Below are 14,144 nucleotides of genomic sequence, written 5' to 3'. Positions count from 1 at the left end.
ATCCTTCCTATTGGTCACAATTCAAAACACATCATAAAGAGCGATGCCGATAACGTCCACTGCGCTGCAGAGAACAGACTCTGCAGCACAAAACAGAAAGTTGGAGGGAAGTAAATTTCCATTATGTTTATCTTCTTCTGGAGAAAAATTTCAGTTCGATTGCTATATCAGGAAAACAATAGGGATATGGGAAATTTAAAGTTTTAATTTCTATATGTTAAATAAATTAGGAGGTGATTAGATGTTTCCATTCATTTAGCAAATAGATAATAATTATTACCACAAATTAAGCATCAAAATCATCCTGCCTTTTCATTGTGTAATGGCAATACAAGCAGGAAGTCCTACATTTTCATATATAACGGGCCAGCGGACGTGGTTGGTAGCCATCGGCAACCTCCTGACACACACACACAAGTTGAACAAACAAGATGGAGGTCGGTGTGACCCTGGTCTCTAGGTCCCAGTAACATTTCATTCCCCGTATTCCAGCAGAACAGGACACAGCTGGAGAAAACATCTCTGACTCATCCAACATTATATCACAGATGTTTTTAACATATTTTTTTTTTTATCAGTTAACCGGTATAATGACAAATAAAGCAGGTGACATCATCGTACAGAGCACAGGGGTCACTGTGTGGAAACCTTTATATCTCCGCCTAGTGGTGGACAGTGGAATTAAAGTAAACTCTGACTCAAATTGGCAATTTCTTTCGTCCCTTTATGCTGTTAAATATACTTATATCGTTTTTATTCACCTCCTGATAACTGTTTACGGTGACTGTCAAACGCGTTCATAAATAAAAGTAGTAAAATGTGCATGTGGCTGTTAAAAAATAAATGAATGCAGACGGAGCATTGAGTCATCTGTTTGTCTCGTCTCTGTCTGTCAGCCTCCATGTTTTTCTGCCGTCTTTGCTCTCCTGTTGGTGTGTACACAAGTGTGTGTGTGTGTGTGTTGTTGTTGTTGTGGTTGTTGTGTGTCTGTGGCGTCATGCAGGGTCCAGCTGCACAGTGAATGTGCTCTGGGAGCCAAAAGGACATCCAGTCCTCGGCAGGACCAACGCCCCAGCAGCAGCTGAGCTGCCCTCCACTACACCACAGCAGCTTTAAAACAAGAAACTCCCCACAAATCAACCCGCAAGTATTTCACATCCACTGCCGAGCGTTCCTCGAAGCACTGTCCACTCTAGAAAACGTACAAATGACACAATTCGATCTTATCCACGTCTGCATTTTTGTTTGAATCAGGGCCGACTAAAGCCGCTCGGCGGAGAGAGCGAGAGACTGAATGAAATCATTGTGAGATGTGCGTGACTCGGATTAGTGGGTTGTTCACTGGCATAACTTTAAGATAGTTCTTTGTAGGGTCTGATCTTTGACCTGCAGCCTCAACTTTAACAAACAACGGTGAACTAGATTACAGTTTTCAAAAGTTTAGAAATGTTCCCCCTCCACCTCAGAACAGGAGCCTGCTCGTTGAAGCGCCTCAGCGGGGAGAGAATATGTACATTTTAAAACTTTGAACACGTGAATCTAATTAGGAAAAACAGCAGATCATTTAATTTCGGACCTTTACTCCGAATTACCTCATTAAAATGAATTAAATGAATTAAAACAATGAAATATAAATGTGATTCAGATTATATCTAATTATCTCATAAAGAAACGTCACATGTGAAAATGTATATGCACTTAAAAACACGTGTTTTTTGGACATTCTATTTACTATTAAGTTTTAAATATACATAAATAATCTTTTTGCAATTTAACGTTTATCCCGTTGGAAACAAATACAGATATAATGATACAAGGATGAAAAATGTTTCCAAGGTCACTGTACAACTTTAGTTTAACATCTTAAAGGGAAATTTCAAATATTTTTCATGTCAAAGTCAGTTTGCTAGTCATAAGTAATATGGAGGTATATTTAGTATAATCATGGTCAGTCTGTATAATCTGTTTATTAAACAGCTGTATAATATTTTCTGAGGCGTTACGTGACGAAATAACTCAAGCGACATCATCCAGGTATTTCAGCTTTTTAGGACATGTCGGCCTCCGGTGCTTCATTTTTATTGACCGTTATTTTATTTTTTATTTGTCTCTTGCGAGTTCCCAGACACTTTATGGAAGAGCAACATGACGTCAGCGTGTGTCTATAAAGAGGTTTTCATGGTTTGAACCAGATCATAGATTATATATAGGAAGATCTAAAATCTACTTTAACGTTCGAAAGTTGGTTGTTCCATTCAAATATTCTGTATATACAAAATCATAAAAACACATAAATATATCAGTTTTTAATTTGACCTCTGTCTTCTCAACATACTGAGTCTATCTTTCCCTCAGTCTCACAGTGATTCTCTTTCTTGGTGTTTTCCCTTTTTCTTTTCCACTCTTTCTCCCTCCTCTGTCTGTCTCTTAATCATTTCTCTTTCTTTTTCTGCTTCTAAATCTCCCCTTCACCCCCTCCCCTTCTCCTCCAACTCTATTCTTCCCTCTCTTCATTAGCTTTTAAAGCGACTCGATCATTCACTCCCCTCTCTCTCTTTCCCTCCTCTCTTCTCCTGCCTCCAAATTGAAATTCTGACACTCTCCCTCTTTCACTATTTATTTTTCCCCTCCTTTTATACCCAGTGTCAGTCTCCCCCCCCCCCCTGCCGCCATTGCTTCTCCTCGCCTTTTATAACCATGGAAACAGAGGAGACCACTTCGCCATGGCAACAGGGGGAATAGCCTGGGGCCTGAGCTGAGGCTTCCTTTCAGCTGCCAGTAGAGAAAGAAATGTGGAAATACAAACAGCAGGCGGGGCGGAGGACGACTCAGTTACATGCAGGCACTCTGTCTGGGGTCCTGATGTTCACGTGCATGGATAATCACTGATGCAGTCTCACTCACACACACACACACACACACACACACGCGCGCACACACACACACACACACACACACACACACACACACACACACACACACACACACACACACTTTCTTCTACATTATCTTTACCTTATTTGCCACTCGTTTTACACTATCTTTGTAAAATGAATGAAACCAACATTTCCAGACGCCTCAGTGTGTTTTTATGTTCAACATCTTTGATGATGTCACTTAACAATAAAATCGTATATGGGTTGTAAAATAAATGCTTGAAGAATTTCTCAAGCTAGAAAGCTTAGCTCCCAATACATTAGGTTCATACTGATATATATTAAAGTTGTTTGTAATGTAATTTTGTTGTTTCAAAATGCATTTGCGAACACCATAACTTTTTTTTTCCACTGATCATGAATCACACATATTTGTCACCAGAGCTGAGGCTAAATCCTGGTGCTCACTCTTACATTAATATCCTGCAGCTCTCCGCCACAGACCCAGAAAGAGGAGCAGCTGGAGGTCAGTTCCATTGACATTCATGCTCAGCGGTTCAGACGGGGCAGCGTCCAGAGAGGCTGAATGACAGAGTCGGGGCCGGACAGCGGTGACTCTCTTCACCCTCTCCAGTCCAGAGTGAATTCAAAATTCATCTCTTCACAGAGACGCCTGTGTTTCCCCCTCGCTGCTTCAGCTCCTCCGTCCTGATCTCGCTTCTGTCAACTTTGACCCCGTCTTACATTTATTTCTGCATTTCTTTTATGCCTTTGGCAGACAGAAAATAATACATTTGTTCCCTAGGCCTCTTGAACTCACCCCTTAATCAATAATAACATCTCTGAACGTATTCTCTTGTTGCGATCATTCCAGGGGCGACATGAACGTTTACTACATGGCCTGCGTGTGTGTGCACAAGCAGCTTAATGTATTCACTTCCCACATTCCAGCCTCGGCTCGAATGAAAATCGAGGTCAACGTAAACACACACACACCGTCCAGATTATGTAAAATGTAATATCACCACAATGGCCTTCACGGCCGAGCGAGCGCTGGATGTCGCCAGAAACATCACTGTGTGCGCATCATGGGTACAGAGGGCCTTTGTGGAGCGACGGTCAGTCAGACAAGACAAAAATCATCTACATACACACGTTCCTATATTCCAGTGCCATTAAATATGATGTTGGAGTTTGTTAAATACGTCTGAATAAAGTGGATCAGGTCTTTAAAAAGTGGAATGTCAGTCTGGAGACCAAATGAACAAAACTTTCAAGTTATGGCAGTGAGTCATTTTGAGAGGGCCGGTAAAACTGACCCCTGTTTATATCCAAAAACTTGCATTCAATTTCTTTTCCAAAGGCCAAAATTTATCCACCGAGGACTAACAATGTAGAGCTGGATTACCAACTTGGCAAAGCAGGCGACTGACCCAGAGCCTGAGGTTTTCTGTTTGTATGGTTTGTAATAAACTAATAAATTGCACATTTGTTTGCAAAAATCCACCATTAAATTACAATATCAACGGAATTGACAGGGAACTTTAACTGAGTGTTGACCTTATCTTAGGGCCAATGTCTTGCAGGACATCTGAAAAAACATTATGATGAAGTTCATAGTGCGCCCCACTTGGTGCTTATTAATAAATGAATCACTTGAATGTGTCTAACTAAAGGCCACAGAATACAAACACAATTCACATGGAGTTAGTTACTGTACTTGTTAAACTAGACATGACGAAAAGGACTTCAGAGCTAATTCCTTCATTGATCCTCTCGGGCTCAAACAACTCATTGATAGAAGTGATAATTCAGAGTCGCTGCTGCAGCCTGATGCATTTTCCTCGTGTTTCATTTTAAAACCACGTTCCGTAATGAGTCTATAGACGCGGACTCAGCAGCATTGGCTCTTCACACCAGCGGCTCTTGGAAAAGTTTGCAGGTGGAGAGATTTCACACAGCAGAATATTGGCAGCGGCAGCAAGGTGTCGTCCGCATTTCAAAAAAGCCCTGGGTGGTTTGTGACAGCGCCAACGTCAACTCAAAGATCTCCACACAGTAACAAGTGTGAGTCGCTGCCAGGAAACCTCCCGGTCCAACCGTCTCTCTTGATGATTCATAATCGGAGGTAATCATTTTTTAGGTGAACTTTCTTTCTTTTTCCTTTTCAGATGTGCCGTCTGTCATGTGCCTGCCAAACACACACTTTTATTCTCACACACACACACACACACAAAAAGAACTCTGAGGCGTCCAAATGGCAGCACGGCTGTGAATGTGCACCACACGCCACGTCCTTCCAGAATACGTGAAAAGGAGAGAAAAGAGGAGCAGGAGTGGCAGAGTTCAGCCATTTGCCTCAGTGTGTCATTAAATACATGTCACATGAGATCATTTGTATTCAGCTCCTCACATCTGCAGGAGCCGCGACAGACGGAGTCACTGAGGAAACCTGGACTCAAAACGACTGATTGATATTCAGACACTATTTTGTCAAACCTCTCATTCTGCAGGAATGTAAAACGTTGTTGTTGTTTGTTTGTTTTTTACACTTTTCTCTGAAAGTGTTCAGTTTTCACTTTTTTATATGTCACATTATGCAGAACCTTTTTTTTTCCACTCTCATTTAATCTATTATTATCCCACCTTCAAACTCAGTACATGAGTTAATGTGTGTGCATCCGCCAAACACACACACGCAGCCCCAGAACTACACACATACTCGAACAATCATGTCCACAAATTCCCTTTAGTCTCTCATCTTCTCTGTCACATTTTCTCAGTCTAGCAGAAACACACACACATGCACACACACACACACACACACACACACACACACACACACACACACGCACAGTCTTCACTCCGCCTGGAACAGTTTTCTTGTTGGAGAGATGAACTTATATCTAGAGAAAATACATAAACGCCCTTTTTTTCTCCAACACTAAGAACCAACACACGCACAAGACTCACGAACAATCGCACCAGTTCCTCGCCGCTATTCTGCTCCGGGCACAAGTGACAAAACACCGCAGCTCCCTCGGCTCACAGAAGCTCCGAATCTCACCAACAAACATTTGCAGACGGAAAGCTCGACCGTGAAAGCAGGTGATTGTGAAGCCCGAGATCTCGGATAAAAGACCACAGGCTTCTCTTGTGACCGGATACAGAAGCTCCGGAGAATCTCAAACACACACACATTAGTGGTATTACAGCAGCACTGCACGATTATAATAGGTCTTTTTCTCACATGAATAAAAGGCTGAAATTTGAACTTACTAACTTGCAGCCGTCTGACAGGAAGAGCAGTTTGTGGCAGTATGGATCAAATCTTCCGTAACAGGACGTGTAATCTTAACTCACATTATCTATATTGAACGTCACGTATCACGTTTTCTCAGTTAAGAAACGGTTTGCAGACAAAATAAGAAAACGCAGTGTAGTGCAGTTCAGTGGGCCACACCGCTCACGGTGGTACAGAGGGTCGGGGGGTTCGATTCCTGATGTGATACCATTTGCTGCAGCTCCCGTATGGAGCTGCAGGTCTCCCCTCCTTCCACCGGGAGAGGGGAAGCTGCTGTATGTGTGTCACTACACGAGCAGGGGAACCCCGGCTTCTCCTCCAGAGGACTGAGGAACCTACACTCCTCCTCCGTCCTCTGCTGCGGCGAGTAAGAGAGGAGGGACAGGAGGCGAAGTGGGAAGGACAGTGTTTACTACGGCCGGACAGAGGAGTCAGGGAGGGTGGCTCCTGACCTTGACCTTTGACCTCTGCATGTCATCCTTAAGATCGTCGGTCGTTTTCCTGCTTCACATTCATACTTTTCACGCACATTCACCGCGGGAAACTTCCCACAACGACAGCGACGGCCGAGCCGCCGCAGGAGCATGCACTCGCTCTTACCTGCAACGCGAACCACCGCCCTCTCCGCCGGGTCCAGCACCGAGTCCTGGCTCTTCCTCTTCCTCCGCTCGTGCTTGGACAGGTTCCACGGCAGAGTGTCTCCCGGTGGACCCCCGAGTCCCGACGGACACGGGGACAGCGAGCCCCCCGAGCGCTCGCTGCGGAAGGACGGCTCGCTGACGCAGGAGCGCTCACTCAGCGTGTCGTCGTCCGACGACTCCATCTCCGGTTAGGCGCTGCAGAGAGGAGAGGGACGAGGAAGAGGAAGGAGAGGAGGGGGGGGGGGGGGGGCAGTGGAGGAGGGGAAGGAAACAAGGTCAAAAAGAAGGGAGAAGAAGGGTCGTGGAGAGAAGAGAAGAAGAAGACGGAGCTTTAGAGAAAGTGGAGACGCTGTATAATTCATCGGCGGCTCGCAGTGGGATCACGCGCGCGGGTCATGAATGATGCAAAGTTTCAACGCAACAGCACAACAGCAAAAACTCCGTGATCGGGAGAGAAACACCCGGGTTAAGTCGGTCGCCGTGTGTAGACGACAGTCAGAGAGTTCAGGAGGCTGCACAGACGGAGAGAGCACGTGACCGCGGAGCTGATGGTTACAGATTACTGAGGCCTGCTGAGGAGACCATGGCACATCGCTGCTCCTCCTCTGAACTGGTTGCATGGACGACGGCGACGGAGCCGACAGACAGATCTGTGTTACGGTGAAGGAGTGGAAAAGAGAGGATTTCTTAACAGTGACTGAACTGGGCTGAGAGAAGGAGGAGAGCGAGAGCTGAGGAGGTTTCAAAGCCTGTCTCGTGTTTCTGTTTTTTACACGAGTCGATGCGCCAGTCAGACGAGAGGCTCCTCTTTCTTTATCCCACGTTTCATCCCTCCTTTCTCTCTTTTACTTCTTTTGTTTCCCATTTCCCTTTGCTCTTTCTGCTGCTCATCCATGTGTGCGTGTGTGCGTGTGTGTGTGTGTGTGTGTGTGTGTGTTTGTGTGTGGACTCTGGGGACCTGATGCTCAGATCTGTCCATCACAGGGTCGATAAATCAATACGTCCTCCCTCAGCACTCGTCTGCCCTGAGAAGAGAATGAATTGGCTTTTATTTGCTCTCGTGTTGGATAGATTCGACAACTCACACGAAGTCTACGGCGGGAAATCTAAAATCAGCAGTCACGTATGAATAATTATTATCAGTAGGGAGCAGAAGTGTTATCCACTTTCAAAACTGCGTGAGAAAAACTAATATTCCTATGCAGCTCAATGTCTGTTTCTTAAAACAGGCGTTTGACATGACTTGGTCATAAAAGCGCGGCTGCTCCTTATAATATTAACAATGACAATGGACAGTGAGACCTTGTGCACGGAACCATGACATTCAGTCACGATAAGTTTCTTTACACGTGTGCCTTTCCCACTGGGCTACGAGGCAAAAACAACATCTCTTAGATTCGTCAGGAAGCACAAAGGTTGTGACAGAGACTAATATCTGCAACGTGAGAAGACCATGACGTGTTCAAGGACTGTAGGACGTTTTATCTCTGCCGTGGAAATGGAGGCTGAATCGTTGAGAACTCCTGCAGTTTAAATCGTGAAAGCGAGTATTTGAATAAGTGTCGGGTGATATATCATCTGTTAAAATCTTCTCCTATGGATAGATTTAGATTCTTTCAGAATAAAGAAATAATAAGAAAAGAGATAGAATAATTCACCCACAAACCGACTGACTAACTCCCCTGAACCGGGAGCGGCTGCGGCCGAGGACTAAAACCCTGGAGTGACCTGAGCGGTGGGAACGTTTCTTCCTAAGACGTGCGAGTCCAACACAACGGCTGGGATTTCCATCAGTACTGACGCTGCCAAAAAAAAGATCCTCCTCCCGCTGCTGGCCCCTGGCTAGACCGCTGGCAAAGTCCCACTTCCTGACTCCCAGTCTCCACGGCAACGCTGTTAGGAAGAGGTAAAAAAGCCTCCCCAGAATGCACCGCGCTTCTCGAAGTGTACGGTTGTGTCCTGCTGTTGGTGGTTTGTGTGTGTGTGTGTGTTTCCAAGTCCGTTTCCCTGCTGACAGTGAGTCAGGGCCACTGCAACTAGCGGTTTTATAAATAGAGCCAGGAGGGAAGCTTCAAAGCCTCACTGTCATTACGGCTCCGCGGAAGAAAGAAGAAAGTACCAGCGAGAAACGCTGGAGAAGCAGCAGCGTGACAGAGAGACAGAGAGAGAGAGAGAGTGACATCATTTCCTGTCTGAGGCACAGAATCGTTGCTCACAGCTTTATACGAACTGATACATCAGCCGTCGTCCAAAACCCGACGATGCAATAAGTGAGTTAGTATTTATCTTTGCTCAGAAAATACCGACTGTCCAAATGAATGTTGAATTCATCCTTTCAGTTCCAGAGCAATCTTTTAGTTTGAAATAGAGAAAAGTAGCAAAATCCTCCACATGTGAGAAGACAGAAACCCTGCTATACTAGTATTCAAACTCATATACAAACTAACTGACTGATATAAACACATTTCCATGCAGAGATGTTGGCTGCTGCTTCGTGCAGCGGCTGAATCAGACGGTGCAGAGACGCTGGATGCTTGACTGGCCTGATTTATAACTCACCACCCACATTCACATGGACACGGTCTGTTCCCACAGCTCCGCCCGGGTGTAGTTTGAATGAATGTGTGTGTGTGTAACACATGTGACAAAAGGAGAGGGGGGGGGGGGTGCAGGCGTGACATAAAACAGGGAGCAGAGGAGACTCTGACGGAGATGAAGAGGGAACCCGAGCAACGAGGAGACGAGGATGAAGAGAACGGTCGTCGTGACGTTCCAGAGCAGCATTCCTGCTCCCAGACAGACGCTGATGGGAGTTTCACTGACACTGTCATGCTCAACGGACAAACTGATGCTCAGTTCTGCCTAACAAACTGTGTAACATAGAGCCAACTATCTGTGTGTCTGTCTATCATCTTGTTCCTGCTCTAAATAGGTAAAAGTTATGAGTCTAATACGTATATCATATTATGGAATTATGAATGCCGTTGGAGTAACAGCCGTTCTTCCAATTGTACATCTGTGAATACAAAATTAGCCTTCAGCCTGATGATGAGCATCGTATCAACCTCCTCATCTCACTGTCTGCAGGTTAATAAGTGTATTCACCTTCAAATTCAACATTCAACATCATTTAAATGTTTTTCTATTCCCCCTTCGACATCTCCAGTGTTTCCTGCCCGAGTCACATTTATTATATCTCACTGTGTCTGGAGCAGACGACGTCTGACACCACTTGTTAAAAGTGAAGATATAGGAAGCGTGAGGACGAGGGATGAAAATCCACGGCATGATGAGTAACACTGAGTAACTGACTGACTGACTGACTGACTGGATGAATAAATGAATGAATGAATGAATGGCTGGACTCAGTGACCCCCTGCTCACACACACACACACTCATAGAAATGCGTGGATATACAGTATGCATGCTAGAAGCAAACTGGACGTGCTTGCCAACGCTACTGTAACTTACTCAGCATGACGGGACAGAGAAAGACGATGAGAGAGAGAGAGTAATGTGCCATCACACACACACACACACACACACACAGATCAATATTTACAGATCCGGAACATCACTGTGAACCTCATAAAGATAACACATAAGAAATCTCCTCTTTCTGTTCCTCTTATATTTCATTGTGAATTGATTACTGGATTGAGAGCGATCCGGAGAATGTCACCTTGAACTCTTTTCACTAGCAACAAATCAATGGATCAGGACTAATCAATAATGGAGACGATCATGAGCCAGACAGGACAAATAGAAGCTAAACTGTCTTGACCGTCAGAGCAGAAACCCATCCATCCAACAGAGATACCATCTGAGAGTCTTCTGATCAAAATGATGATTATTGTGAATTGCGTTATGATAAATGATGATGATGAAATCACAACCAGGTCTCACACACACACACACACACACACACACACTGAGAGTGCTCAACCTTCATCTCCGGCATCATCTGGAGCTTCTCCACCACACAGTAGTAAAGTGGGTGTGTCGTCTACGGACGGTCAGAGGAAGACAAAAATGGGAGACAATTCAATCATAATCATATAATAGTGCCCAGTGTGAAATGGAAGTGAATTATGAATAAGGTTGTTTGTGTCCTATTGGATTTCAGATGTGACTGTGTAGAGAGAAGCTGAAGGTCTAAACATGAGGCAGCAGGGAGACGTGTGTCTGACCATCTGGTACAGAGCTGCAGGAGGGGAGACCCTGAATCTGTCTGTCTCTCTGAGGCTGCACCTTGAATAATAACACTGAGACAGAGGGAGGCAGACAGACAGACAGACAGACAGACAGACAGACAGACAGACAGACAGGCAGACAGGCAGACAGGGAGGCAGACAGACAGACATGGAGGCAGACAGGCAGACAGACAGACAGACAGACAGACAGAAAGACAGACAGGCAGGGAGGCAGACAGACAGACAGACAGACAGGGAGGCAGACAGACAGACAGAAAGACAGGGAGGCAGGGAGGCAGACAGACAGGCAGACAGGCAGACAGGGAGGCAGACAGACAGACATGGAGGCAGACAGGCAGACAGACAGACAGACAGACAGAAAGACAGACAGGCAGGGAGGCAGACAGACAGACAGACAGGGAGGCAGACAGACAGACAGACAGACAGAAAGACAGCCTGCAGTGATGGAGCCTATGGGATTCATAAACCTGCAGGTGGAGGCTGTGGGGATGGAGGGGGTCTGGATGTAATTGGCTGAGGGGGGATCTTGTGCAGATCAATAAAAGGCGGCCCTCTCATGAGGTGTGTGCGTGTAAAAATAGAGATATTATAACTGCAGCTGGTGTGTGTTTGTGTGTGTCACCAGTTTTGCACGCATGCCTTTGTCTGTCTTTCTGTCTGTCTGCCTGTCTGCCTGTCTGTCTGTGTGTCTGTTTCTTTGGACGTGCAGAGGCGGAATGTGTTTGCATGAATGGACCATCATCATCATCATCATCATCAGACACGGAGAGCACAGAGCAGACTGAGAGGGAAGCTCTACTCTTTGTCCACACACACACACACACACACACACACCGGCCCTCAGCTCGGGTGCAGGACAGAACACCAACTAAAGACATGTATCCACTGGTGCCTGTTGAGGGAGAAGGCTCGGAGGGGAACCACCCCGACGTGCACAGATCACAACCCAGAGGATCAAGGAGCGAGAGACCGAGATCGTGACTCTCCTGCTCGTGCGTGTGGATCAACACGTTCCTGTCACCGAGACGAGACTCGATTCATCAACGTGTCGGTTCGGTCGCTCGCAGGAGCCAGAATCGAGCGGTCTATTCATGTTCCACCATTAGAGAACAATCGATGTCATCTGCAATCAGAAGAACACCGGAGCTCCGCAGCCGCTTACCTTCCACCGGGCAGCCGCGGTGCCTGGAGCCCGGGCAGGGTGCGAGGGAGGCCGGGGGATGCCGCCGCCGCCGCCGCTCCCTCTCCTCCTGCTGGAGGGACCCGGGACGAGCGGGTGGATGATGATCCGGTGGGACGACGGTTCCCTCTCCTCCTCCTCCTCCTCCTCCGTCGATCGGGTTGTTCTGTACAGTGAGGACCCGACCCCGAGCCGAGGGATGAGGAGAACAGCAGGCAACGTGATCCTGACTGGTAATGGCTGTCGTCTATAGTCCTCCTCCTCCTCCTCCTCCTCCAGCCCTCCTCCACCAGCCCTCCTCTCCCGGGCCGCTTTCACTACCCCCTCTCTCCTCCCTCTCTCCCCCCTCTCTCCTCCCTCTCTAGTGGGCAGTGTTCACGGCTCACACACTGAACCCATGTCCACCGAGTTATGGTTCAAATCTTGGTTCTTCTCATGCGTCATGGCTCAACAGTACCGACAGTAACGTGCGTGTGCGCGCAAGCACACACACTGACACACACACACACACACTGACACACACACACACACACACACACTGACACACACACACACACTGACACACACACACACACACACTGACACACACACACACACCGACACACACACACACACACACACACGCACACCGACACACACACACACACACACACACACACACACACACACGCACACACACACACACACACACGCACACCGACACACACACACACACACACTGACACACACACACACACTGACACACACACACACACACACACACACTGACTCTCTCTCACACACACACAGACACACTCTCACACACACACACCCTCTGACACACACTGACTCTCTCTCTCTCTCTCTCACACACACACACACACACACACACACTTTGGTTCAGATTGGGGAGGAGAGGGACAGAAAGGGCGTCGTTCACACTGGAACATGTGCAGCGGCCTCATGTTACAGGATCACGCAGTGGAGGAAGCGGCGCTGGAGGAGATCTGCGTTTACTACATCACATCTCATCACATGCGGCGATAGTAGTAATCTTGGGTTTTCATAATCCCTGCACACACACACACACACACACACAGATCAACCATTGTCCCCTATATTGACTCTTTTTGAATCTGACATTTGCCCCCAACATGTGGCCCATGATATACGCACCTCCGCCTCCTCCCCCCCCCCCCCCCCCCCCCCTCCAAACAGCTGGAGGAGAAGAGGGAGCATCGATCAAAGCTGGTGAGTGGTTGTGCTGCCGCTCGACCTTGGGCATGTAGGGGTCACAACCAGGGACCCGGATCACAGAGGGTCTCGGCCTCCACAGCTCAGGGTTCGTCTGTTCATAGGTTGAAGCACACAACAACACAAATACTACACACACACACACATTATCAGCTGCACTTTTTAATTCAATTTAATATTTGAGGGAGGAGCTGACTGGAGAACCCTGAATCTCAGCCCCTCATTGTTTTTAGGTTTTACAGAACCACGTCGCCATTGTTTTTAGTTCACTCTCTGCGCTCTCATCAACAGTTTACAACAACAACAAAAAAAAAGACAAATAAAAGAATAAACACTGTACAGTAGCTGCTCGCCACCCTAACCACACACAGACCAGTTGGTGTAAACCAAACCAGAGATTAAAGGAACCAGGTGATTCCAGGTGACAGATCATGTTGCTGCACGTTTCCTGGGTGTGTAATGTGAAAAAAGAAAAAAAAAAAAAGACACAGCTTGTCTCATTGACAGTCAATATAGAAAAACATTAATTAACCCTCGAGAGTGTCTGAGAGAACTGTTGACTTCGAGAGGTTACTGTGGACTGCTTTTTTTTTCTTGTCTATGTGTCTTTTGTGCGGCAGCTGCTCAGACACTCGTACCACTGGAAATGCTGTGTGGACGTTGGGGGTGGAGGAGGAGGAGGAGGTGGTGTTGAT

General features: G+C 46.6%; 1 protein-coding gene and 1 long non-coding RNA gene across 14 annotated transcripts in view; one reads left to right on the top strand and one right to left on the bottom strand.

Moving 5' to 3' along the window:
• Positions 1–12,446, bottom strand: part of macf1a (microtubule actin crosslinking factor 1a) — a 187,360-nt gene extending 174,914 nt beyond the window's left edge. For 10 of the 13 annotated variants that reach the window (XM_047330031.1, XM_047330032.1, XM_047330040.1 and 7 more), the window contains exons 1-2: positions 12,199–12,445; positions 6,781–7,016 (exon numbers count right to left, since the gene is read on the bottom strand). In XM_047330031.1, the coding sequence (XP_047185987.1) occupies positions 6,781–7,003 (223 nt within the window). In that variant the 5' untranslated portion in view covers positions 7,004–7,016; positions 12,199–12,445. Of the gene's footprint in view, positions 1–6,780; positions 7,017–12,198 lie in introns of all 13 variants that reach the window. The other 3 variants (XM_047330047.1, XM_047330048.1, XM_047330042.1) reach the window with 2 other exon arrangements.
• LOC124849773 lies at positions 8,763–10,177 on the top strand. The gene is made up of 2 exons (XR_007030317.1): positions 8,763–9,091; positions 9,297–10,177. It is a non-coding gene; the product is annotated as an uncharacterized LOC124849773 (long non-coding RNA).
• Positions 12,447–14,144: the final 1,698 nt, after the last annotated feature.

This window comes from Scophthalmus maximus, chromosome 22 (assembly GCF_022379125.1).
Source record: "Scophthalmus maximus strain ysfricsl-2021 chromosome 22, ASM2237912v1, whole genome shotgun sequence".
Taxonomy (NCBI): Eukaryota; Metazoa; Chordata; class Actinopteri; order Pleuronectiformes; family Scophthalmidae; genus Scophthalmus; species Scophthalmus maximus.
The sequence above is the reverse complement of the archived record's forward strand: the minus strand, read 5'-3'. Positions and strand labels throughout refer to the sequence as shown.